The sequence below is a fragment of the Phaenicophaeus curvirostris genome, chromosome 1 (genome assembly GCF_032191515.1).
Source record: "Phaenicophaeus curvirostris isolate KB17595 chromosome 1, BPBGC_Pcur_1.0, whole genome shotgun sequence".
In the NCBI taxonomy this organism is placed as follows: domain Eukaryota; kingdom Metazoa; phylum Chordata; class Aves; order Cuculiformes; family Cuculidae; genus Phaenicophaeus; species Phaenicophaeus curvirostris.
In genome coordinates, this window is record NC_091392.1 from 126,107,247 (window position 1) to 126,134,985 (window position 27,739).

Consider the following 27,739-nt stretch of genomic DNA (forward strand, 5'->3'; position numbering starts at 1 on the left):
CTTCCCAATGTCTAGTCTAAATCTTGCCCCCCCTCCAATTTAAAGCCGTTCCCCCTCTCTCCCCCCGCCCTTCTAACCCCCCCCACCCCGTTCCCATTCATTCCCGGCCGCAGCTGGAGGACGGTCCCTGGCACCACGTGGCCCTAAGCCCCGCCCCCCCGCGTTGCTAGGAGACCGCGGCGCCAATGGCCGCAGTTCGTCGTTCACGCGGGCCCCGGCGGCTGCGGCGGGCGGGGGGATGGGCGGGGCCCTCTCAAGCCCCGCCCCTTCCGCGTTGCCAGGTGACGGCGGCTCCAAGGGGCGCGGTTCAAACGGCCCCGCCCCCGCGGCGCGCGGCGGCCCCGTGACGTCACTCGCCGCGACACGCCTGGCGCCGCCATGTTGAAGGTGAGGGACGCGCTCGTTCGCCCCCGGTCTCCGCTCCGGTCCCTGCCCTCCCGCGGCCTGGCCCGGCCCGCCGCAGCCCGGGGCCCGGCAAGGGGCTTCCCCCCCAGCCCGGCACTCGTCCCCGGGCCGCGGCTGCGCGGCGGGAGGCTGCCGGTTGCGGCGGTGCTGGCGGGGCGAGGCCGGCAGGGGGCGGGCGGGGAACGCGGGCCGAGGGGGGCGTTTCTTCCCCCTCTCTTGACCGGGGTTCTGTCACTCATAACAGTGGTTTGGGTTGGAAGGGACTATAAAGCTCATCAAGTTGCAGCCCCTCACTGTGTCAGGGGCTCAAAGCCTCATCCAGCCTGGCCTTGGTCACCTCCAGGATGGGGCAGCCACGACTTCCCTGTGCCAGTGCCTCACCACACTCACTGCATACGATTTCTTCCTAAGATTGACACTGAAAATACCAGCAAATAAACTCCCTAAGACTCGTTTTGAAGTTATGGAAAGCAAGCAGGCTTTATCGGGCCTAGGTAACATGACAGAGTGATCTCCATCAATTGTGTGCAGCAAGACAAGAGCTGGGGACAGAATATATTTTCCACTCACACATATATATATAAATTCTCCCAAAAATCTTATGCACATTCAATTATTTCCCAAGGTTTAATTTTAATGTTATTGTGGACTTCACAAAAGTCAAATCTCTTGCTAATTTGGAGCTTTGGAGCAAGCTCTCTGCCTGACCTTGTCTTTGAGATAGGGAGGGATGCCAAACAGAGGTGATTACAGAAGTCGCATCTGTTCAGCAGTGTTCAGACTGAACACAAGATGTTATGAAGATGTTACCTCCAAAGAATGAGCAGTGCCCTGAAAAACACTGGAAGAAAGCGTGCAATCAGAGGGACGTTCTGTCTGACTTCCAAAAAATACAGTTACTTAGGTGAAACTTAACTCTACTTTGGCTTAAATAAAAAATATTCCAATTTCTATAATAATAACAACTACTTCTTGTATCAAGAGCTAAGCTAAATCTCCCCACAGCTTACAAGTGTTTCCCCTCATCATACTGCTGCATTCCCTGATAAAGAGCTCCTCAAAAACCCTGATGATGTTACCAGTGAATGATTTCCATGTTTCACCTAAAACTGTTCTGAAATACATATTGTCTGGTAACAGCTGTAGCTGCATTATTTTGCAGCTATTATTTTGCAGTTAATTTTACTCTTGTTGAGACAGCATAATTTCTATTTTTTAAATATTTCAAAATTGAGTCCACTATTGCAAAAAAAAAAAGAAAACTACATGAAGAGACACCCTGTTTGTTATTTAAAATTACATCTGGAGTGTTGATGTAATCACAGGATTAATACAGAAGTAATCTGTGATATAGAAGCAGCATGGAGCTGTGAGGTGGTGTCACTGGAGAATTTGGGTTTGTACAGTCTTGAAGGTCCTCGTCCCCTTAACTGCCTGTGGGTTGTCAGCAAAATCTTTGAGCAAGAGGGAACGTGGGTGATCGGGGCTCAAATCGGATAATTGTCTCAGAGGTCTTGGCCTCTGGTAAGAAGAGCCCCAGATCCCTTCAGGCTAAAAGCAAGTTGTATGTTTTCATCAAAAGGTTGTCATGACTTCTCAAGAAGCTGGAAGTTGTTTTGAAAACAGGTGACACGATTCTTGAAATTCTTTTTCCTTTATACCTTTTTTGTTTGTCAAATATTGATAATATATCAATATACTGAGCATTCTGTGTTCACATTTCTCTTGCTGCAACTTAATTCTTTTTTGTATTTTAATGTTGGGGCAGTTACTGGAATTCTTAATTATTAATTTTCTCTCAGAATCATTGAGAATTGTGTAAATGATGCTGAATTGTCTATTAAAAATGTTATATATGAAGTTGTGGGTTCAGGTACTATGCAAAATATTAGTACTTTTATACAACTGTTGTGGTTAGGCAGCTTCCAGGCCTTCAGGCCAACCTAATTTTTGCCTGTAGGAGCAAATGGGGAAGGTGGTTTCTTGTCCTTGATAGTTGTACTTCAGGAAACAGGAGTGCTTAGGAGTTTGTTTGGTGCACCACCTCACAGCTCTGTGCTGCTTTTTTTTTTTTTGTTTTGGTTGGGGTTTTTTTCGTTCCTCTCTATAGAAGGAAGAATGGAAAGAGAAAAATGAAGCAGCTTCATGCATTAGGACAAATATCAGCCCTCACTAAAGTATGATTAAGGATTGTTTTCCTTTTGTTCTTCCTTTCCCCAGTTTTGACAGACTGGTAGTAACAATAACAGATGACAAAAAGACAAAAGTTCTTGTTAATGCTTACCTTCCCCCCCTAACTTGTATTGAGATGTAACGTGATTTGTTCTTCCCAGAGGCATTTTTTGGTTAATAACTTAGAAAAGAATTAAGGACTTAGTAAACAATTAAGAACAGCAGTAAAACAAGACGATAGAAGATAAAATTTGGTAGTATTTTTTCCTCCAACTTTCAGACAGGTTTTGCTTATGAGTGATTTGATGTCTACAGATACAGTTGAATCCTTTAGCGGGAGAAAAGGATAAATCGAGTACTTTTTTTACTTAAGGTAAATGGAGAGCATTGCCTAGAAAGAAGAATGTCAGCTCTACTTTTTTGGTATCAACTGAGTAGCTGTAAGACAAAGTGGACTGAAGGCACAAGTCAATGTAGAGAGCTTCTTCTTGCACTTTTAGTGGTTAATTTCATTTTGTGTAAAATGTAATTATGAAAACCTTGGAAAATGTCTGCACTTCAGTATTTGGCTAATATGGTGTTCTCAGTATGAGTAGTTCAGTCATCACTGATACTTGTTTGTGAAAGCAAGGTGGTTTGATTCTTGTACTCTGCTATTTGCTTGTATCTTTATATACAAATCTCAAATAATAAAAACATTAGGATTTACTGTTTCTGCTGGTGACATGGTGTTGAGTAGCAGCAAAAAAGCCCACTTATTGTTTAATACAGCAGACTGGATTTATTTTTCCTAAACAGAGGTTATCAATAATGAATTTTAATTGAAGTGCTGCTTTTCAATGTTGTTATTGTGTTTTTTTCTGTGGTTTATTTTTTGTTTTTTTATCCTGCTAGGGACACTGGTAGAAATGTTAATTAGAAGATGTAAAAACTGTGCATGCCTATTCATGTAACAGAATTTTGCCCTGTTCAGTAATTAAGTTTTAGATACTTGCCTCTGAGTTGCTGTCTCAGAAGCTGTGTTTTTCAAGGCTTATTTCAAAAACCTCCTGTAATACCAACTTCTAATTTAGTAGCTGATCTACCAAAGGTATTTGTAGTTTTAGACTTGTTTGAAATTTAGGCTCTCATGAAATATTTGCACTGAATGTGGCTGTTGAGGCAACTGGTTGTTGCAGTTTAAATAAGGTTTAAGCTGCTTTGAGTTTGAGCTGCTTTAAGTGAATGGAGTAGAGAATGTCTTGACATCTTTTCTAGGTGTGTGCTTCATTCTTAAGCATTCAAAAAAACTCACAGGAAGTAATAATTTTCCAAAAGCATATTTTTCAGAATGAAAGTGCATTTCAGATTTCTGCCTTTTCAGTGACAGACAGTTTTGCAGTGGAAAAAGAGGAAAGAATGAGGAAATGTATTCTACAGTTGTTAATGGTTAGTGGCATTCATGTTTTCATCTTGGCTAATGGAAGTATGTGAGTAGTCTTTGTTTAAGGAAGATTCTTCATTTCTTTCCTTGGCTGTGAAACAGAGATGATCCGGTCATTGTTGTGTTTCATTGTAGTGCTGTGATAATGAGTCCATAAATACAAATAAGGAAAAACTTCCATATTAAGCAAGTTTTTCCATACCTTTTGATCCACCAGATCCCTTATGTCTTTCCGAAAAGCAATCCTATGACCTAGTTCTTGTGTGCTGTTTCTCTACACATAAATGAAAGTTATCAAAGAAGTTTGACAACTACATAGTCTGGTTTTGAGTTTGAGGAACCCACTTGGTTACGTTTAATAAATACTATAGCTGCTAAGCAGTGGAAGAAATTTCAGCTGCAAAAACTTCAATCTGGATGCAATAAACATGTAGTCTGAATAATTTTGAAGCGGTTTTCTAACAGTTCTGCAATGGGCAGAAGCAAAGATTTGGTGTAATTGTCCTGTGGCTGGTTCAGTTACCACCATAATGGCATGAAGGATGTAAAGGTTTGACCAAGGCTTCAGTTTCACAAGTGGCTAGGTCAATGTAATGTACCCTTACTGTTTCTGAAAAGGAAGAGGGCTTGCTGCCTTCTCCTTTTTCATCCCCTCTTCCTTGGCCACGGTTCCTTTGGCTCTTGTCAAGACAATTTCACGGATGGGTTCAATTTGCTAACCCAGCACAAAGCTCTCAACTTCTTTTTCAGGATTAATCTTCTGCCAAGTTGGCGAGGTGAATTGCCTCGTGGTGGAAGCGTCCGGCCACCAATGCTAGGGCAAGGTGAGCAGCAGGACTTCTGGGAACAGATGCCGTGGGCAGAACCAGACCTCTCCAGTTTGGTGGCCGCAGGCTGTTAGATCTACTCACCCTGTAACCTGATACAACAAACCACAGGCTCTCATAACTCTGCACATGTTTCTCTGAGCAGTAACATGAATATGAGACATTGAAAGGTTTCCCATGGGAACTACTGTTTCTCAGGTTAAACCTTGCTGTTAGTAGGGATGTGCATTTGTTGGAAAATACTTTTTCTGCATTCTTGATTTGCTACACAGCTAAGCTTTTTATCTTCTGTTTTTTTTTTAAACTAAAGCAGTCTCTTCTGTTAAAAAATAGAATTTAGAAGAATCATATTCACCTTCCACACAGTTGTTCTTTTGTGTGACTGGATTTAATCTGAAGCATTCAAAACCAGTCAAGTATCTGTCATGAATTCATGTATCTCACAGAAAAGTAGGAGATGTCCCTACAGTGACTATGCTCCAATACTTTGAACTGCAGGTCTCATTTTATTCCTGAATCTAGATGCAGACGATAGCTAGAAATAAAATGCTGAACTTTTTGGTGCTAATTATGATAAGGTTGAGGTGTTAATGGACATTCACAAAGTTGTTCAGAATGTGAATATAATGTTTTTAGTATCTATACTAAGAAAGGTGACAAAAATTGTTTCAGGTGTGAGAAAACTGCAGATCTTTTTGTGAGATGAAAACTGATGAGATTAACATCTGTATTTACTGTCTCCCTTAGCTTTAGGCTTTTCTGAATACCATCTGAATAATTTAGGTGTTACCATTTGAGTGCCTGAGAGCATTACATTGTGTACCACTGACTCCCCTTTCTCCTAACTTCCAAACATCTTGATATATCACTTGTTAACATAAACATTGGATATGAACGTTGTCTGCGTGGCTGTGTTGAAACGTGTTGCTCTTTTGTTTGAACTTAATGGTTTACATCTCTTCCTCTAACATTTCTAGGTAATTCGACTGGGGACTGCCCCTGTTAGCTTGAGCTTGCTCTCTATCCAGGTTTATGCTTCCTCTTCAGAGAAAGAGACTTCCAAAAAGGAGTTGCTGAAAATTGAGGAGGTTAGTATGGTCAGAGCTCTGGTGCTCTTTTGTCTGTATGGAAATAACTACAGAATTCTGAAAGACATTATGTTTTGATGTGTGAAAGCATTTAGCCACATATCTTTACTTTTTGTATTCTTGCCTTTCAACTTGCTTCTCTATTTTCAGTAGTAGACATGTCAATATTATTTTGCCTCAGTTACCTGAGGGCTGCATTTGATGCCCTCTGTGTGATAGCATCAGGCTTGTTTGTGTGCAAGATCTCTTTGCTACATTAAAGCATTCTGATCTTTATTCAGAAATTACCTTTTCATGTTTGTAGCTTTACTTGTTATATTTCAAGTCCACAGGAATATTTTCTTTGCTTTTTATTCAGATGACATCATGTATTTTCTATTATAAGTACTGTTGGCAAATTATAATAAAAATTCATTTATGTTTTCAAATAAAACAGCAAATCAGAAGTTTTTATTTCTAAGAATATTCTCTTTTTACAGGCAACAGTTCTTGTCTGGCAATTCTTTGAATCCAGTAGAGCGGCCTTCAGAATTTTGTCAGTTTTCCCTTTCTTTACAGCATTCAGACCTAAGCAACAACACATACAACAAGTGGTGATAATAAAAACCTGTTACTTTGTTGTTTCTCTAAGGTGTTATAATATCTGGGTTATATCACCCGCAGAGTTTTAAAACACCCTGTCAAACTACAGCCTCACCAGCATTGTTGCGTAGGCTTTTAACCGTCTCCAACATTTTAAAAAAACACAAGCAAACTAGTTTCTAAGTAAATACAGATTTGTATCCATGAGAGTTTGTAAATGTTTAAAATTTTAACACTTCAACTGAAACTGAAGTGTTGTTACACGAGCAGTGAAAGTAATGAAACGTATTTTTGTACATACTTAGGTCTTTAGGATGTGTTTGCAGGGGTGGTTCACCTGCATAATAGGAGAGGATCAATCGTTGAAGCAGTCTCCTGGCTTCAGCCTGGTGAAGTAACCTTAGCTTGGGCAGGCGTATGCCCTACACCACTGCTGGCGTGAGTCAGTAATGAGGCAGCAGTTTGAAGCTGTGTGTGTGCTGAATAATTGGCTTGCCCATCACCTTCCGTGAAGCAGAATGTGCAAGCCGTGGAGTTTTGCCTGCCCTTCTTAGCATTCCTGATGTATGTTTGTTTGGATCTCTACTCTGTCAGCTGTCTGGTTTTGTAAAATGGATGGCGATTTCCTTGTCTGTGTGACTTCTGCGCTTGTGCCAGACGTGGCTGTTGGGTTGTCTAACAGGGTCAAAATTTGACTGATTGTGACTATCATGGCCAGAGATGACTGCATTTCTTAGGCAAATAAGGATTTAAAAGTCTTATGGGAGATCCAGCTGCATGAGTTACCAAATTATTTGACAACTTCTATCATAGAATACATTCATAGAGTGGGTTTGGCTGAAAAGGACCTTAAAGATGATCCAGTTCCAACCCCCCTGCCATGGGCAGGGACACTTTCCACTAGATCAGGCTGCCCAAGCCCCCATCCAGCCTGGCCTTGAACACCTCCAGGGATGGGGCAGCCACAACTTTGCTGGGCAGCCTGCTCCAGTGTCCGCCACCCTCATCGTGAAGAATTTCTTCCTACTATCTAATCTAAATCTCCCCTCTTCCAATTTAAACCCATTGCCCCTCATCCTATCACTACAAGCCTTTGTGAACAGCCCCTCCCCAGCTTTCTTGTAGACCCTTTCAGGTACTGGAAGACTGCTGTGATATGAAAGATAAACTCTTTATACTGAACATTAACATGGTATATAAATGCTAGGAATTTTTAACAGTTTTTAGTTTGATCTGGACATTGCTGTTTGTTTTCAACAGTACAGACTTTGATCGTCTTTTTTTTAATGAGATAAAATTTTAGATATGTTTAAGTAATCATTATAAATATATTGTGATGCTAAACCCTAAATATGGTCTTTTAGTATATATTATGTGAAGATGCCCACTGCTTTTCAGGTGGTAGATGTTACAGTTCCTATTTGCTCAGCCTTGTGGTGCTGTTAATGCTGTCAGTTGCTGATGTGCCTAATGATGTCAACATTGGGATGTCATACCATTTTTCTGCTCAGTAACAGACAAATTGGTATTGGATGTTACCTTTGTTAGAAACTACTTAGATGCTTTAATGATGGCTTGTGCAAATATAGAAAATGATTGATTGTGATTATTTTAGAGTTCTAGTACATTTAGTGTGCTAACTGGGAACCAGATGTGCTGATTAAGACCAGAAACATTTCTCGCAATTATGTTTTGTGTTCTCATTAAACTAGTTTAATATTATTTTATAACCTGTGACTTGGATCATGTAGCAGCTATGGATGAATTGCATAGCAATTAGAAGTCATCTTCATCATAGTATATAATTAAACTTTGTTCATAATGGTTGTCTCAGAGCTGTACCTGAATTTTTATTATGCATTGTTTATGTAATGAGCACCGTGTTAGGTGTTCTCTGGTTAGATTGCTTGTGCCCTGAAGACCTACACAATTACACCTTTGTTTTTAACCTCTTGTCTGCTGATATTCACAGCTGTCACTCTACTCCTCTCCAGCTCGTGAGACTAAATATGTGGAGAATCCACAAACCCAACTGGAAGAGGGGGTTTCGCGTTTACGGCATGTTATGGAGCCATACACATCCTGGTGTCAGGTACAATGGTTTTGTGTCACATCTGATAGTGCCTCAGTGGTAAGGTTTGACCTGGGATTTTTTTTACACAGAATTAATAGATAGCAGCAAAGTAAAAGTTGATAGGTGTTCAGTGCTGCATTACTTAAAATTTTCTACAGTTTGGGTCATAATATTTACCTCCTCCTCACACAAAAGCAGTTGTTTCTTTCTACTAATTTGCTGAACTAAATACCTGCTTTTTCACATTTTGTATCCCTTCAAAAGAATTAAAAGAAAATTAACTAAAGCTTAGAACTGCTATCTGAAATAAATTTTAAGCTTAAAGATATCTGGGGGTATCTGGATTTAGTAATGTCTTGTGACTGAGGAATACAGGAGAGTGATGGAATTTTCATTTGCCATGCTCAAGGAGAATTCCATAGAAGAACAAGCTGTGTGTTTGTGGCAGTGATACAGAGTTGTCCTCACTCTAACTGTGATACAACACAACTCTGCAGAAAACATATCAGTATTTACTGAACTGGAATGCTGAGGGAAGGAACGTGGTGCTCTGGGAGAGAGAAAATCCCAGGCTATTAGTAGTGGCAAGCCTGGCCCCAGACCTTACCCCAAAAATGTCTTACATATTTTATTAGGTAGCATGTTTATGCTAAACAGTCATTGAATACAGAAGCAGTCTTTGGAGGATAGAGGTAAGCCAAGATCTTTGTAATCAAGACCTAAACTATTGATACTAGACTGCAGAGTTATATGATAGCTTTCCTCCTCGTTCCCGACCCAGCAAATGTTGAGGTTTACTTCTGAAGTGAGGGTATCTTTGTCATCTGGTTGCCTCTTTGCAACTTTAGGTAACTCTCTGCTTTGTGCTCTGGCTGTTTGTTGTAAATCCTCTTCTGAAGCTCTTTTTCCAGTTGTCTATAGAAAGCCAAGCTGTTCAGTTCAGGGTGTCCTTTCTGCCTGGAAGTTCTGTGTTCTGGTACTCACCTTTACCAGTGCTGTAACATTTATTCAGAAATACTCAAGGTTACTCAGTCTAGTGATGCGATTTTAAAGTACCAACAGCAGGGGTACTGACTATCAGTTTTGAAGGAGAAGGGGGATTTTCCACAGTATGAACTCATGGGTTCTGTTTGGTTGCCTGCTGTAACTGTAACTAGGAATGAAATTTTAGACGAGGTTAGTTGCCCATTTGGACTGATTGCAGGTAAGCCTTGAACAGTGCTTTATGTCTCACTGGCCTGTTGTCTTCCTATTTGCCTTATTTTTTGTCATTGTGGTGTTGACTTACATAAGATGTGCTCTTCTGCTCACACATGACAAGCCATTTCCTGGCAGTGGTTTACTGACTCATTTTATGAAGTGGGCATGTAAATTTTATGGGTTTGGGGTCATCTTGCTTGCCTAGCCGTAGTCAGAGATAGTTTTAGTTCTCCCTCACCTCTGCTATGTTAAAGAAAATAACATCTCAGGTGTCTCTCAGTTTTCTTTAAAATAAAAACATAACCCAGGATAATGAGAATAAAATTGGTTCTGCTCATGCATCCATTTTACATTTTCAAAATTGCTTGCTTAATCGTGTGGAAAACCAAAACACAGATGTTCACCATCCCTGGAGGTGTTTAAAAGGCGAGCAGATGAGGTGCTTGGGGATATGGTTTAGTAGTGGACAAGTACAGTTGGACTCCATAATCTCAAAGGTCTTTTCCAACCAAACGATTTTATGATTTAAATGAGCCAGTTATGTGTGGGCTATGACAGAAGATCAGACTTAACTCTGTCTCTGGGGTCTTTAGAGCATGTTCTTTGTTAATTGGCTTTTAATAAGGCCAACATCCATTTAGAGTTACGTTGTGTGTCATGTGCTAACACTTTTTTTCCTAAGTTTATTTCATAGAGTCATAGAATAACCAGGTTGGAAGAGACCCACCAGATCATCGAGTCCAACCATTTTAAAGCCACTCATGCCAGTGAGGAAATGAAAGTTCTGCAGATGTTATCCACCATGCAGTGTCCTAAACAAATGCTTTGACTTCTGCACGGATACAGCTCAAATGCTATTGTGAGACCATTCTCTGCATTGGCTTTGGGCACACGTGTTTATGAATTTGTTCCCTAATTGATACACAGTCTTGCACTGTCTCTTTGAAGGATTATTAGCATAACAATTGGCAGGGTTGCTCTTACTGGGGTGTTTCATTCTTCTTTGATAAAAGGCATTGTGAATTCTTTTACTACCTGCATATTTTCAGTCTTAGAAAAAATCTAGGACTAGTTTGTGGGGTTGATGCAGTGCTCTTTGATTTATTTTGAGCATTGTATGGATGTCTTGTTTTCCAAGTCACTTAAAAAATGCAGTTTTGTTAGCCTAAGTTTGTCTCTTAGAAAGCAGAATTTATCCCTTTGCAGAATGAGTCATGTACCCCTGTGAAGCGCTAGGAAGGAGTTTATTGCAGTGTTGTACTTTCATTCTTTGCATCAACTCAAGTCTTTTTGTGGTACGTATGTACACTGAGAAACCTGAGGTAATCCTGGATTTCAGCTCCCTGATCAGGAACTCAGTGAAATGCTGAAGTTCATTTCTCTGTTTTGAGGTATTATAATTCATCTGTCTCCAAAAACTACTTTGAGAAAAAGCTGTAGGTTTTCATAGAATCATAGAATAGTTTGGGTTGGAAGGGACCTTAAAGATCATCCAGTTCCAACCTCCCTGCCATGGGCAGGGACACCCCCTACCAGACCAGGCTGCCTGAGGCCCCATCCAGCCTGGCCTTGAACACCTCCAGGGATGGGGCAGCCACAACTTCCCGGGAAACCTGTGCCAGTGTCTCACCACTCTCATGGTGAAGAAATTCCTCCTTAATGTCTAGTCTAAATCTGCTCCTTTCCAGTTTATACCCATTGCCCCTTGTCCTGTCACTACATGGCTTTGTAAACAGTCCCTCCTCAGCTTGCTTGTAGCCCCCATCAGGTACTGGAAGGTCGCTATAAGGTCTCCTTGGAGCCTTCTCCAGGCGGAGCAAGCCCAGCTCTCTCAGCCTGTCCTCGCATGGAAGGTTCTCCAGCCCTCTGATCATCCTTGTGGACCTCCTCTGGACCTATTCCAAAATTCCATGTCCTTCTTACGTTGGGGTTTCCAGAACTGGACACAGTACTCCAGGTGAGGTCTCACAAGAGAGGAGCAGAGAGGCAGAATCACCTCCCTCATCCTGCTGGCCATGCTTCTTTTGATGCAGCCCAAGACACGGTTGGCCTTCTGGGCTGCCAGCACACATTGCCAGCTCATGTTGAGCTTCTCATCAACTAGTACCCCCAAGTCTTTCTCTGCAGGGCAGCTCTCAATCACATCATCCCCCATACTATATGGAAATCGGGGATTGCCCCAACCGAGGTGCAGGACTTTGCACTTGGCCTTGTTGAACCTCATGAGGTTATGCCAAATGTAATGTTGAGCAAGAGTAGCCCTGTCAGTAAAGGGTGGAAGTGTAAATAAAAATAAGTTATTTTAGGGATGCTACACTTCTTTTTTTTTTTTTTTTGCCTATTTTCTTTGTCAGATCAGTCAAAACCTGTAGTTAATATTTTACTTACTTGATATCTGTTTACTATTGTGTTCTCTTTTTTTTGTTTTTGTTTTTTTTAGGATCTTTATGCCAAAGCTATGCCCAAGTTAGAAACAGCTGTTGAGCATGGTAGAGGTAAATCAGTTTAGTTTTCTTAACTAGCAATTTAAAATGCAGGACTGTGATATATCTTCTCTTAAAAGGGAATTCCGTTAAGCATCATTATATAGATATAGTTTCTAATGCATTTAAGACTGCTGTATTTGCACTGTGTATGTGTTGAAATTTTCCTTGTAGGTCATTATGACACTACATTTCTAAATAAATGAAGTTCAAGACCTGTATCTATGTTGACCAATGTCACTAAAAATGATAGTTATGCAAGAAAAGGAGGGAAAAAGCCTCACAATTTATTTCCAGCCAGTGGTATTTGCTTTACCCTGCCTAGTAACTGAAACTTTCTGCAATGTTTATTACCCATTGCAAGTGTTAGTTTTTTTGTTTGCAATGCCTAACCTTTTCATTTTTTTTTTACTACCTTGGATCTCCTAAGTATTATGAATTAATACAAAATAGTCTGTATTTATTTTTGTTTTGGGAACATCCTTTTGTACTTGGGCTCATCAGGACTAGGCATGGATACCATGCAGAGCTTGTTTCAGATAATGCATCTCTGTTCTATAAACTTAAGTCTCAGTTTTTTGAACTCTGTATGGAAGGTTTTTCATAGTTTGGAAGGTTTTTCATAGTCTTCCGTTCCCCCATCAGGCTCTCATCTTGGAATGAGCTTTGTTTGTGCTGTGTCTTTCCTTTGTTCTGTGATTTGACTTTTTTGTACAGTGTCATACTGAAACTAATTCCTGTAACATATAAGTGTGAGAATCCATTTTGCAAAGGTTTTTAAAACTAATTTGAAAAAGAGATAATCAAGATGCAAAAGAGTGAAACAAAACAGATGGCCCAGGAGCAAAGGCAAAAGCTTCTATGAAAACTGGTAAATACAATACGATGTGCAGTTTCATTCATGTGTCACTAGAGAAAATCGCAAAGGCTTTGAATTTTATGCCAGCAGATCTAAAATGTGCATGATAGTTAAATGTGTTTTGATAACTTTGTTTTGTAACAGTTGCCAGCATGTGTTGATGATTCCTTATCACAAAACCACTTTCACATTACATTAAGGCACTTTGTTCTGACTTCTTTTCAGAGGGCTTTGAATTTCTCCAAAACCCCCCTGCTGGATTTTATCCAAGGCTTGGTGTGATAGGTTTTGCTGGAATTGTTGGATTGTTTCTTGCTAGAGGTAAGTGGGAACCTTTCGAACTGCTTATGTGATTTTGGATAAATGATTTAGTTGTAGGTTTTTGCATACTAATTTTTAACTGCTGTGATGCATGAGATCTGATTTAACTGTACAAGCATGTTTCTGCAATTATAAACTACATGTAAGAGGTATGTAATAACCATCAATTATTGTTCACGAATACTGTATTTGTTACTGGAATCTATTCTTTGATCTTTTCCAATTCTAGCTTCTTACAGCAAAGTAAGTAGAAAAGGATTTTTCTTTTGTAGCCTAAAAAGTTCTTGATCACAAATACATCACAGTAGAAAACTACAGAGGAATAAATTACAGTAAAATACAGGGGTTCTTGAACTATGTGCAAGTAGTTCTATATTCAAGTTCCTTCCAAGTTTTGTGTGTCCAGGCACAGAGCTGCTGTAGATGGTGATACTCGGCAAAAATGAATACTCTATGTTAGTATAGTACTATAAATATGTGCATGTTTTGTGCTATAGAAATGTGATACAGTTAATTTCATCACAGTAATTGAAGAAACTAATATGTTTACAATTTCATAGGAATAAATGTTATTTAAGAAATGTTAATTGTGAAGAAGTGTTTTATGTTTACATTAAGATGTTATTAATGCATTGAAACAAAGTAACACAGAAGGAAATCTCATAGGTTACAGAACTGTAAAGTTCTAAAGTTTAAATACTAGTGAGGACTTGCTTTGGATAAAAACACACTTTCATGGGGCCTGTATGTGTTGTGTGCTTCAGTATGTAGAAATAAAAGGCATTATGTGATTACATGGACTTACGAATCCAGTTCTCAAAGTACTTAATTTTCCAATGAAGACAATGAAAGCAGGACTTGCTTTTCTTAGCATAGTTTTTTAAATGAAAAAACTTTACTTACTTTATGTTCTTTCTCTTCAAATTTTGCTTCTTGAGTTATGCAGTTATGATTGAGATCAGTTTCCAGCCTTTACAACTGTTAGGAGAATTGTGAAGGGGGAAGTCTCGGGGCTGGATGTGGAAAATTAGAGAGTCTTAAGTTTAATGAAAATAAAAATCCCTCATAATACAGATATTTGACTTACGAATCTTTCAGGATGGGAGCCTTAATTTTTAAACTTTCTCTAATTATAGTTTACAGTACTTTTTGGAAATAACAGTCAGTACACAAACTGTTGAAGGAAGAACCACTTAATTTTGATGCTACAGAAAGTTAGAACCAAATTTCTTCTTTTTTGATCCCTTTTCCCCTTTGTTCTCACTGGACGAATTGCCCTTTTGGAAGATACAGATAAAATCTCCCAGATGTAACCATAAAAGCTTGAAGATACAGCTGCCCACTCGGTAGAATTTACAGTGCTCCGAGTTTTAATCGTGACTATTGTGCAATTGCCCAGCTTGATGTAAAATGCTGCTGAAGGTAATTTTTTCTAACCTTTTTGAGTAGTACTGGAAAATCCATGGGAGTATTCCGAAACTTTCCTCTACTGGGTAACTCCAGCAGGTAGCAGCCTGCTGTAAGCCATTAATATCTTCAACTATTACATTTATTCCTAAAGTGATGTTGCAGGTACACTGACAAGCTATCAGTAAGGAAGATTTCCCCATTCCCAGAAATAACAACAAAAGTGTAGTTTTTCTGGCTGTAAAGAGGTGATGAAGCTTGCCTTTTTTGTGCTTTCTTACAGCTAATTGGTATCGATGCTCTTCACAAGAGCAGCAACATCGCTTTATGAGTGTGTGTTGTTTACTGTTGATTTTCTCATGTCATTAGGAGCATGTGCTAGTGGAAACACTAAACACTTCTAATACGCATTTCCTCATCAAAATGCATTATTCTTTTATTTGAAGCACACGTGGCTTCACATATAGAACAGGCTGTTCTATGAGGAACAGAACTACTGCATCCCAACTCCTATATATCTGTTCTATGGCTGCTTGCTTGTACTGCTTGCTTTTCTCCTTTACTTGCTCCCTTCTATGTTCTTTTCTGGATAAAGTGCAGCATGCAGTGATGCATATTGTCACTGGCCAGCAAGGATACACAGGCTGTGGCCAGCTGTGGTAAGAGGATGGACTTTTCAGGCAGTTAAATTATTTTAGACTTGTAGAATTGATTAGAGAGTTAAAATTGATTGAGAAGCTCAAAATTTACTTGGGGATTGAGAAACAGTAGGTGTGTCATATTAGTGTAAGTACTTCAGTTTAAAAGTACTTCCAAGTGCTTTGCAAATTCCTATAGTGAATCAAGAAAAAAATATTCTTAAGAGTGGTTGTGGAAGAATCAATATTTATGAGTCAAGGTAACTTATAAACTTCGTAGTGGAATGTCTCTTATTCTGCTTGATATATGAAAAGAATTCTGTCCTAACTTCTTTTTGTCTGAGTTTTTCCTTTTGATTTAGAAAAGAGTATCAGTTGGTATGATCCTATTAAATATCTCCTAACTATGACTTTTACTTGAAATTATGTATTACTGCAGTAGATATGGATGTAACGTAACTTCCACTACGGAAAGATGTCAGTAGAAATATTCTCTTAAAAAGATTGACAGACAAATTACTGATCAGAATAATCATGTTTCTTAAGAAACCAATTGGGCTGCACAGTAAATAGGCTAAACTTTATTCAATAAAATTGTTTTGATTATAAATAAAAGGGTTGGGCCATTCAGCTTTCTTGGTTAACATATAGTCTAACAATGTTTTGGGGTTTTTTTGTTATGGAACAGGCTCAAAAATAAAGAAGTTAGTGTATCCGGCAGGTCTTATGGGTATCGGCGCCTCCATGTATTACCCTCAGCAAACGGTGTCTATTGCAAAGGTGAGTGATGATACCTTTCTTGGGAGGAGTGTCTTTTACTTTGATTATTGCTGCCTTCAAATTAACTGGCAATCCATTTTTAAAAGCCACGTCAGCGTGCTTGGCACTTCAGAAAATGAGAGCTATTTTGTCAAAGAACACACAGTCTAAGCTGAAAGGCGGTCAGATATTCTCTTTCTTTCAGTGACTTCTTTCCCCTGACACCTGCAGGTGTGTTTTAGATTTGAGGAACTTAGCTAACTTCAAGTAATTCTAAATTAATATAAATATGCTTAGTAAGTGCAGCTTGTATGTTTACTTACAATACTAAGGAGGCCTGAAATATCTTGAAAGCAAATGAAAACACGGTTTGAAAGAATGAAAGAAAAAGAAGGGTGGATAGAGAAATTGTAGAAACAACATTTTGAGATAAACCGTTGTTATTGATGTTTTCTGCTTTTTGTTGGATAGAGTTTTAAGAAAGATACCATGCGTGTTCTGGAATGGGCTAAGAATTCTACTGCTTACTAGGTGCCTTTTCTATTTATGCATTTGTAATTTCAGACACATAAGAAACATGTTAACTTACAGTTGCCTAGCTGAGTTTCCTGTGAAAGAAAGAACTGAAGAGACCAGGCAGTTGCTTACAGCCCCTACTGATGTCAGTTCATTTGCCTTGTACTTAATTGCACCAACAGATTCCGCAGTACTCCACCACATTCTTTGTCAAATCTAGCTGTTAATGTCTCATAGTGCAATTATTTTATCATGTCAGAAATATTTTAATTTTCATGCTTTGGTAAATTGGTCATCCAGTTACTGGTGACTTGTGAATGACACTGAGATGTCGGGATGAGATGATTATATTCTCAAGAACATATGATGTTATTTGAAAACTGAAAGTTCATTGACTTAGGGAGAGCTGGAAATGCTTTGTTTGAACTCTGCCAGCCTGCTGATACCCTGATCTTTGATGGAATCTCTTTTTAGTGCTTCCAGGTTTCAGATGCTCTAAATACAGAGAGTTCTGTTGACTCATTCTCAGAGTGAAAGTTATGCAAGTGACATGAAAAAAAATCATAAAAACATAAGAAGCTTAGAGATTTCTGTTGGAAAATGTGTATTGAAATTCTAATTGCCTTCTCCACAGTGAAGGGGGAAGTGATTGAATGATGTTCAGACTAATGTTATTGTTTTCAAAGAAGCTCAGTTCAGTCTTAACTATGGATTTGCTACTAACAGCTTCACAATACCTTGTTTATTTTGCAAAAACTTTGAAGTGCGTGATTACCCTTTGATTAATTCACAGTTCTTAGTTTCACTGTAACAAAAAATCTGATAGGAGACCATGAGCCTGAAGCTTGCTTGGAATAGGTTTAGCTTTGTTGACTTGGTCAGGACACTTGATGTGTGAGTTTGGAAACTTCCGTGGAGAGTGTGATATCCTAGACACTGTTTTGGTTCCTCTGATCTCTCTTGCGTTTTTCTTAGAGAAGCAAAGTTTTAAGCATATTTCTTACTATCCATGATTTTTATGCTCTAATCTGAAAATGGGAGCACTTTCCTCTCTAGTAAATTATTCTGCAATGTTTCATAGGCCTTTCAAAAATTCTGTAAGATGAGAAAGGGATGCCCACAGTACAAAGCTCACTGGCCAAGTTAACAGAACAGAATCATAGAATTGCTTGGATGGAAAAGGCCTTTGAGATCATAGAGTCCAGCTGTACCTGTCCACTACTAAACCATATTCCTAAGCACCTTGTCTATACATCTTTTAAACAGCTCCAGGGATGACTCAATCACCTCCCTGGGCAGCCTCTGCCAGTGCCTGAGAACCCTTTTGTTGAAGAAATTTTTCATAGAATAACCATAGAATAACCAGGTTGGAAGAGACCCACCGGATCATTTTGCTGATGTGTAATCTGAACCTCCACTGGTGCAGCTTGGTGCCATTCCCTCTCGTCCTATCGTCTGTTAACCTGGGAGAAGAGACCAACTCCCACCTTGTTATAACCTCCTTTCAGGCAGTTGTAGACAGTGGTAAGGTCTCACCTCAGCCTTCTTTTCTCCTGGCTAAGCAACTGCAGTTCCCTCAGCTGTTCCTTATAAGGCTTGTTCTCCATCCCCTTCACCAGGTTTGTTGCTCTTCTCTGGATGCAGCTCCAGCCTCTCAACATCCTTCTTGTAGTGATGGGCCCAAAACTGAATACAGTATTCAAGGAGCGGTCTCACCAGTGCTGAGTACAGGGGCAGAATCAATTCCCTGGTCCTGCTGGCCGCACTGTTTCTGATACAGGCCAAGATGCCAAATAACAATATAAGAACATACATTTTAGATTTTTAACTTGTTCTTTATATTGTGTTCTTCTTCCTTTTCTTCCACACGTGAGTGCTTCATCACTGATTTTTCATTTGCAGTGGGGTATTTCCCGTCATTTGGTAAAGCTTCAGATTTGACCAAGGCGTGGTTTGGGTGGTTTTAGTAAAAGTGTGAATTAAGAAAAAAAAAAACAAACTTGCCATTGGAGAGCTGGAAATAAAACCAGCAAACTGTGTTTGCAGTTGAGGTGAAGTGCTTGATGCATCTGTCATGAGGAAAACTTTTTTATTTAATTATAATATATGAGTTACTAATGAAGTTCTAGGAACAGAGTTCATGATTGGTCATAGTGCTTTTCAGACACTATTCCTCTCACTGGAGATGGAAGAAATGCACAGACTAATTACTAATTTTTTTCCTGTTTAATAATCATTCTAATAAATGACAGATTTGTAAGGGATTTATTTTTGCACTGCTAGTATTACTTTAATTTATATAACTTTGAAGAAATGGTCAGCCTTTACATGTGGTAGGGGAACTGAATTTAATACTAAAGTTTATTTTGTTCTGGTGGAACTTTTACCAATGTTTTGGAACTATATTCCTTTCCAAATAATCATAATACATTCAAAATACTGTGAGTTTAATGTGGTTTATTTTCCATCTGGAAAATCTTCCCATTGTGAAGTTACTTAAATCGGTCTCTTTATCATTGGAATTAATTTTGTTCCTTGTTCTTAGAACTGAAGTAGTTTAGTAGTTCTAAAGTAGTGCGTTTATCTTCTTGAAAGAGAAGAAAACTTCCTAATAAGTAATTCTATTTCTTTGACCACAAAATAAATTATTTCTATGTCTTTTGAACCTATACCTTGTTCGTTGGCTAGTTCAGTCCATAAGGCATAAACAGTTGTGCTGGCACAACTGAGAACATGACTCAGTTACAAGAACTGTGGATTGAAAAGGAGGAGTTGGAGTCGCTCAGTCCACGTTTGCTGCAGGATGAAATGCTTGTGGAGCTGCACTATGACTGCTTTGTTGACAGTATCAGTGTTGAAAAGCCAGCAGAGCCTCAGTTTAGTTTCTCAGCATGCAGTGTAGGTAAAGAATTGCTAACCGTAATTGTCCTCAATAATCTTGACGCAGAACACTGACTATACCATATGCTATATGCTTCTGGTCCTGTATGGAATTAAAATACGGGAGCTTGCTCGCTTGCATGTTAGGCCTTAAAGCCTGCTGATGCTACCCCAGTCACATCTAGTGCAAGCGTTTGCAGCCCAAGGTCACTTTCAAAGTATTTCAGAGTCCCTGCTGAGAGCCACTCGATCGGGCTTTTGAACTTGTTTGTTCAAATTTTAGTATACAAACGTAATTCCAGTGCTGCATTGAACAGAGATGGTATTTTAGCATGTTGTAGTTTAATACAAGCTGGAAATTTTTATCTTCCAGAAATTAAGAATTCCAGATGACTGAATGGAAACATTTATCCCTCTTTGAAAGGAACTTTTAACACAAGCTGGAAATTTTTGTCTTCCAGAAATTAAGAATTCCAGATGACTGAATGGAAATATTTATCACTTTTTGAAAGGAACTCTTTGTATGAATGTTTGATTAAACATTGCGAACAATTGAATGAACTATTTGTATTATGATTTTTCCTTTTACTTTTCCTGGTTGGATCTGCCACTCTCAAGAACAGTGGTGGCTACTGCAATGCCTGTCTGCTTTCTATTCAGCTGCTCTGTGAGAGAGAGAAGTATAATACACAAGCCTAATGTATGGCTTCAGTGTTGTGTTCATGGGAGGATGCATTGGGTGGTTATAAACATTTCTGGACTGTGTTCCTGTTGATCCTGTAATTTGAAGCTTATGGTCTCTCTAGAACTGTATTCTTCAACACATATAAACTGTGAACTTGTGTGTGGATTCCCAGCTCTAGGAAGTGTGTACAGTGCTGAAAAGCTCATTGGCTGTGGCAGGCTGAACTACTTGGGTTGCTGTACCTTGGGATACGGCTGCTTTATTCCAGTAGTGGGAATGCCCATTTTCTCATTAGTGCAATTCATAACTCACTTGATCATATGACTCCTGTAATAAGAATATGTTTAAGTTGGTACTGTTATGTATTTAGTATGGTTTTAACTATTTTAATTGAGTATTTTTAAGCAGGAACAAGGAATGGCTTATGGATAGTTGTTGTTTCACGTTTTATGTTGATAACTGTGTCATCAGTAAAATTGCAGACAAAAAACCCTCTCTGTTTGTTTGTTTATCGTGGTTATTTTTCAGTCCTGGTTGGTTTGTACTGCTTGCACAACTGATCACACTGTCTTTTCAGATGAGCCATGGGCTCCTCTGACTTTCAGAACTAGTTTGTTGAAGTCCTTGAGAATGAACAATTCTGAGACTGAAAAAGAAGATAACTGACTATACTTGTAATATTTGTGATTTAACACATTCATCCCTGGAACAATTGCTTTTTTTTTTTCCTGATGACCTTTGTCACCTTCAAAGACGGGGAAAACTCAGTGCATCATGTCAATTTGTTTAAAACCAAAGTTCAACTGTAATTGTCAAGTGTGGTGACAAATATGCTAGTTTTTTGTCTTTAAAACAGACTGTGTTTTGAATTTAGTTGAGACTTGGAAACATATTTGCTGGTTTGCGTTGGTTTAATTTTAATTGGTTGGTTTCTTTTAATTCTAATTATCGAATAGCCTATTCTGTAAGATTTCTGCCCAGAAGCACTTCCCTTACAATTGTGGTATGTAATTTGTGTACTTGATTTTGTTCATACAGAGGGGATCAGTTCTTTGCAGCAAGTGTGCCCAGCAGACCTGGCAAAGGGTGGGTGCTGAATATTTGCATGGGGCTCAAGGGGAAGTACAGCAAATTCATAGGAAGGAAATTCCTTGGGCATTGTTATCCACACAGAATTCTCTGGCTCAGGACATCTCTAGCAACAAAATGTTGGAGACAGGAAGAAACTTAAAAAACTCATTCAGAAACTGGTTCAGAAACATCATTTATACTTGCCCTCTTCTCAGAGTTTTGGTTTTCCAGCTTTACGTGCTATGGGAGATAGGGTGATACCTTCTTATTTCTTGATTTCGTAAGTTTCTTAGTTTAATAGCTAGTTGGCCAAATTGTCCATTTTGGCTGTTCTTTATTTGTTACAAAACTGATGGAGACGTGAAAGTGAGTACTGACCTGAGCCTGAAGCTGTTAAAATCGTAATGCTTTTAAAGGATGCTATGAATATTACAGTTTCACATAATGTAAGGAGGTACTTCGACTTAGTGATTTTTCCTGTTGTAAAATTACCTGTTGGTGTAATATAGCAAACGCCGTCTTTCCTACCTGTGTTCTGTTTTGAGAATTGACAGCTGGTTATTCATTACAGCTGTGGATCAGCAAATTAGGTCAGTATTCTAAATAGCAAATAAAAAGAAATAAAGGGACACTCTAACTGTTCTGTCAAAGCAGTGAATACATAAAATTGCAGAGTAGTGACAAACTAAGCAGGCAATTTATTTTTTGTCTTTGAAATGGGTATGGTCAAATTAAGAAATAATTTGCATATGTTAAATCTGTTGAATGTCAAATACTAAGAAAACCAGAATTGTTTCCAGGCAGCTTTATTGCAACCCTTTTTTTGCGCTGATATATTTTCAAGTAGTTTTCAAACAGTTTTTTAGCAAGCTGGCTTTTCTTATTCCTCGTATCTTTTTCTTCTCAAGGTGTTTATTAACGCTGCACACCCTGAGCTTGAACAGAAAGATATTAAAAATCTCGTGTTTTGCAACCTCTTCCACTTAAACAAGAAGCAAAATAATATTTTCCAGGTCATTAACTTCATGCTTTCTAATATCTTTTGTTTTAAAGGTTGCTGGCACGCATCTGTATGACTGGAGTCTTCAGGGATATATTGCTGTAGAATCTCTCTGGAAGGATAATTCTAAGAAGAAGAAATCTGGGAAAAAAAGTGATAAGGTGAGAATTCTGAGGAACTTGCTTTCCTAATTTACCACTGCATTTCAGGTAAAGAATATGCAAACGCAGTGGTTTTTTTCCCACTCTAACCCAACTTTCATTTCTAAAGACAAAGTTGTCACTACATCTTTCTAAGCTGTGGAAAAATGTTAAGCTTATTTCCAGTTAAACTTTCAGAAATGCTGTTTAGAAGTTTCCTTTACTATAATCTACCAACTGTTTAATAGGAAAGGTAGGAGTATTGTGATGAGAATGCTAGGGATCAAGGCTCTTACAGTCTTGATTCTTTAAGAACCAGCTGTTTTTTAAAAATATAATTTAATTTTACAAGCCCCATCTAAAAAATATGGAATTTTTTTTTTAATTACTTATCTCCTCTTTGAAAGAGAGGAAATAGAATCTTGTTCTAGCTTATTCCCTTTTTTTTGCCTTTGAATGTTCATGAATATTTGCTGTAGTGTTATGATGTCATTGTGTGCTGCTCTAAAGTCACTATCTAGTCATAAAACCAGCAGTTTATAGAGATATGCAGTTCTTGGGGATTTGGTCGTAGGTAACTAGTTGTGTCAATAAAAACTGAGCTTCTTTTGAATCTGCTTTGAATTGGGCATTCTGGTGAGGTACCAAACACAGTCATTGCTGGGCGGAGCATGGATTGAGAATAGCCATGCAGAGAAGGATTGGGGGGTGCTGACGGATGAGAAGCTCAGCATGAGCTGTCAATGAATGCTTGCAGCCCAGAAAGCTGACCGTATCCTGGGCTTCATCAGAAGAAGTGTGACCAGCATATCAGGAGGGGTGATTCTCCCCGTCTACTCTGCTTTTGTGAGGCTTCAGCAGGAGTGCTGCATTCAGTTCTGAAGTCCTCAGCACAGGAAGGACATGGAGCTGTTGGAGCAAAGCCCAGAGGAGGGCCACAAAGATGATCAGAGAGCTAGAGCACCTCTGCTACAAAGACAGGTTGAGAGAGTTGGGCTGGTTCAGTTTGGAGAAGAGAAGGCTCCAGGGAGACCTTATAGTGACCTTCCAGTGCCTGAAGGGGACCTACAGGAAACCTGGGGAGGGGCTCTTTATCAGGGAGTGCAGTGGCAGGACAAGGGGTAACGTTTTTAAGCTGAAAGAGGGGAGATTTTGATTAGATAGTAGGATGAAATTTTTTCCTTTGAGGGTGTTGAGGCACTGGCACAGGTTGCCCAGACAAGTTGTGGATGCCCCATCCCTGAAGGTGTTCAAGACCAGGTTGGATGAGGCTTTGAGTCACTATGTTATGTAATGCCTTGATCATGACTTATAACCTGTGCGAAGCTTCTGGAGTTAAGTATCTTAATGATGGTATTGGTTTTTATCTAGGAGACGTTTCTGTTACCCCACAGGAGCAAGCTGGTTTTGTAGTTGTACCTCTCTTATAACAGATAAGCAAACTGACTTCTAGGAAGTACATGCAGATGGCTCAGTGATGCAGAGTGTAACAGACCAGAGAACTGTGCAAGTTGATTAAATATGTGACAAGGAGAGCTTGCAGGGGTTTGGGGGAATGTTTTTCAACTGCTGCTTAAAGAAATGAAAGGTCAGGTGTGTAACATAAAGCTGCTGCGGTTTCAAATTCACTTCTAAACTTACTGCATCTTTAATACCTGGTTTCTAAGCAACTGTGCTTTTTTTGTTGATACAAACTCCTGCCCTAGCTGCACCCTGCTTCCCATCTCTTATGTTAGTGGTTTGATGTAGCCTGGCAAAACTGACAGGCGATTTGAAAACAGCTTTGAACAAGCAGGTGGTTTTGGTGTTTTACTGTGAATCTCCCGATTTGCGCCCCAGCTCACAACTGCTAAAGGTTCATACTAGGTTGACAATGACTTATAGCTTCTGGGTTGTTGGAAACCAGAAGTCATATCTGACCAGAACACAGTATTTTCAACCCACAGGCCTAAGACATAAGAGGGAGAGCCACTGAAAGAGAGATGTTTTGGAGAGACAATTGCGCTTGAATAGATTGTAGGTATGGGACCAAGATCTCTGCATAAGTCTTGGTGTGGGACTAGTTCCAGATAAGCTGGGCTGGAGAAATGCTTGTATGTCCTATTGGCTATAGAGTCTTAGGAGGATAGAGACTTTCAGTAGTGGATACTCGTCCTGTATTGGCCTTAGGAACTTCAGTAAATGCACTTGTCTAGCTCTTTGAATAAATAAAGATTAGTTAATGATACTCTACCTTTCCTAAACCCTAAGCTATCAAAAATTATCTCAAAAAAATAGGCAACATTAAAATATTTCAGAAAGACAAACTGACAGCATTAGTAAAAATCAGCTGAGCTTTTTATTTATTGTGTCCCAGGCTTTCAAAAGGAGACATGTGGTTGTTATTGGAGGGCAAAAACTTTTGAAGCTTTCATCTTATTATGAGGCTTATTCAAGCACTTGCTACCTCAGCAGAAAAACAAACGACTTGCAGAATTGCAGAGACCACTAAGTAAACACACTTCTTTCTCTTCCTCCTTGCGGAATCTTTAAATCACACCCCTTATTTGCCAAAATATGTTATTTGCTCAAAGGAGTGAAATGCAATCAAATGGTTTCCTCCTGAACTTCATCTAACTGATCAGTTATTGTTTAGCATTAACTGTTGTGATTTAACTTCATAGATTAGGCAAAAGCCAAAAATCTGTGAGTCAAGCAGAAGCATTGTGCACTGGATGAAATTGCCTGCTTTTCAGATATTCAGTGGCCACTGGAGTAGACAGACTCATTGTTCCTTTGTCCTCTGGAGTTGTTGAAGAGAGGGTTTTGCCTCCTTGGTGTCTGAAGAACTGAACAGCAGTTGTGAGAAGTCACATGCTTTTTAATGGGAAAAAGTCTGCTCTGAAACTTCCTTTGGTCTGCTTTGGTGAAGCAGTATTAAAAACATAGTTGAGAAATTGTGGAGGTTTGGGTTTTTTTTGTTTTGGTTTAACTGTTTTTGGGATTTTTTTGTGTATAAGATAATTGTTAAAGAAATTAATTTCCTTTATCCTAGGTTACCCCAGGCAGAGTCTCAGACAGTAAATACTAAAGGCTAATTTAGTGGTGGTATGGCATCAGATTACAGCTTGAGCTGGATGCCTCTGGAGAGGGACCCCAACAAAAGAATTCCTGGGCAATTATATCCTTACAGTCATGTCTCTGTGTGTCTCTGTTTGCACGCCCATCCCTATATACACATGCTGTACATGCAACAGGGTTCTTTCCTTGTCTTTAGGCAGCCTGTCTCTCTTCTTATCTTTAAGGTCTGGCTTATCTTCTGGCTTGAGCTAGCTCTGGAGTCTTCTTGTGTGTAGCTCCAAAATAGTTGAGCATAAGTTCATCGTACCTAGGTGCAGGTTCACTGCTTGCGGCCTAAAGCTTCATAAATTCAGCTGCTGATGCTAAGTGAGGTCTTCTGTGTCACACTGCACTGTCAGGAGGCTTCATCTACAGTTGATTTCTACGGCCAAATGAGAAGCAACCATCTCTAAAAGGCTGGATTGATTATATTTCAGACTAAAATTAATATTCTTTAACAGTAGTGTTGTGATGTTCTGTCAGGCTATAACCACTCACAGTTAATAATGACAGTGTCTACCTTTTTTTTTATATACATAAAAGTACTGGTGTGTCCCTACCATGAGATGTGAGAGCTGAAGTCCACCTTAGAAAAACTTTTTCAGTCTGGCTCTAGTGCTTTGTGGTTATACTAGTGCAAAAAAAAGTATTTTTTTTGTTCATACGGATGATTAGGGCCATCAAACCAGTATCAACTTTTCCAGTAAAAGAATTTCTGTTCTAAATATAAACTGCATTTTTATTGGAGCTTTTACAGAAGCATCATGGAAGAAAACAAATACTTTCAACTATCGTGTACTAAAATTGGCAAAGCATTCTAGGATAGATTCTGGGACTTCTGTTGTAGTTTCACAGCCCTATGAAAGAATTGGGTTGGTTTTGTATATTTATTTTTACTGTCATACTAGGCAGTTAGATTAATTAACTGATGAAGGCGCATATAAATCTTATTCTTGATTTTTTGTTACAGCAGATGTAACCCATTTTGTGAAACAATGCCAGAGCAAAAGATGTTGTTTTTTCTTGCAAATACTCAAGCAATACATGGGTGGCTCTTCTTGGCTTGTGTTAATTTGTTGTGTTGCTCATAATTTGTTTGATAGTCATAGGTACCACAGCTGTGCATAACTTTGTGTTTGTACAGCAATATGTCATTAAAATAGATGTGGTATGTTAATTTTCTGAAGGTTTTATGAAACAATAATCTGTGCCAAATTGAGGTCATAAAAACTGAAATCTGAGTTCTGCCAAGAAAGATGAATTCCAGAACCTTCTGCTGCTACATTGCAAAATGCGGTGGCTGGAGCTCCTCCGCAGAGCAAGTTTGTCCGATAAAAGTTTGGAATATGCTGTTTACAATATAGCATTCTTGTATCCTGAAGCTGGCATGTTGGAGGAGCCAGCTTTTCAGGATGTCAGGATGAAAGCCCTCTGCTAACACTACACAAGTACCTTCTGTAGAAGTCAGCGTTCACGCTTTTATTTCCAGAAGAATGAAACATTTTCCTAATAAGGGACAGCAGGAGTAGTTGTTCAGCTTCTGTGTGCTTTATCTCGATATAAAGTGGACAACATTTCTTCTTCACTCAGGTAAAGAAGATGGGTAGAAGAAATGTACCCAACTTGTAGGGAAGCTGGTAAATTTTAGGGGTTTTATCTTCTGAAAATCTTTTGCTTACTTGAATGATCTTTACTGACAAGAAGTAGTTCCACAAACATTAGAAGAATTTGTGCTAACATTTATATTATCAGTTTGTAAATTTTCAGGGGAAGTGATAGTGAAATGGAAGCTGTGTTGCTCAAACCTCATTGATCTTAAATGTAGTGTGTAAAGTTTGTAGAGGATTATAACAACTTATGCTTTTATACATAGGTGTACTTTTTAGAATGATTTATTTGATACTCTTCTGAGTTTCCTTAGGTGGCATCAGCTTTCATTACTGGGGTTTTGCAGTTATGAAGGCTATTACCCTGCATTGCCTTCAGCTTGTCTTTGTGAGTAACTGGTCCCTCTGCTCTGACAGTAATGCATAGTGCATGTAAGATCATCTTTTTCTGCATTTCTTTTCTTCTACACTTTTTAGCCTTCCAGTGCCTACGAAAGTCTTGA

The 27,739-nt window shown here is 39.1% G+C and overlaps 1 protein-coding gene across 2 annotated transcripts in view; it reads left to right on the forward strand.

The window, feature by feature from the left end:
* The first annotated feature begins 337 nt into the window (after positions 1-337).
* The window catches only part of APOO (apolipoprotein O), a 36,044-nt gene continuing 8,642 nt past the window's right edge, over positions 338-27,739 (forward strand). Inside the window, exons 1-7 of one of the 2 annotated variants that reach the window (XM_069873761.1) lie at positions 338-387; positions 5,805-5,915; positions 8,470-8,589; positions 12,212-12,266; positions 13,339-13,434; positions 16,168-16,259; positions 22,444-22,551. In XM_069873761.1, the coding sequence (XP_069729862.1) occupies positions 379-387; positions 5,805-5,915; positions 8,470-8,589; positions 12,212-12,266; positions 13,339-13,434; positions 16,168-16,259; positions 22,444-22,551 (591 nt within the window). In that variant the 5' untranslated portion in view covers positions 338-378. Of the gene's footprint in view, positions 388-3,960; positions 4,006-5,804; positions 5,916-8,469; positions 8,590-12,211; positions 12,267-13,338; positions 13,435-16,167; positions 16,260-22,443; positions 22,552-27,739 lie in introns of those variants that run through there. The other variant, XM_069873753.1, reaches the window with a different exon arrangement.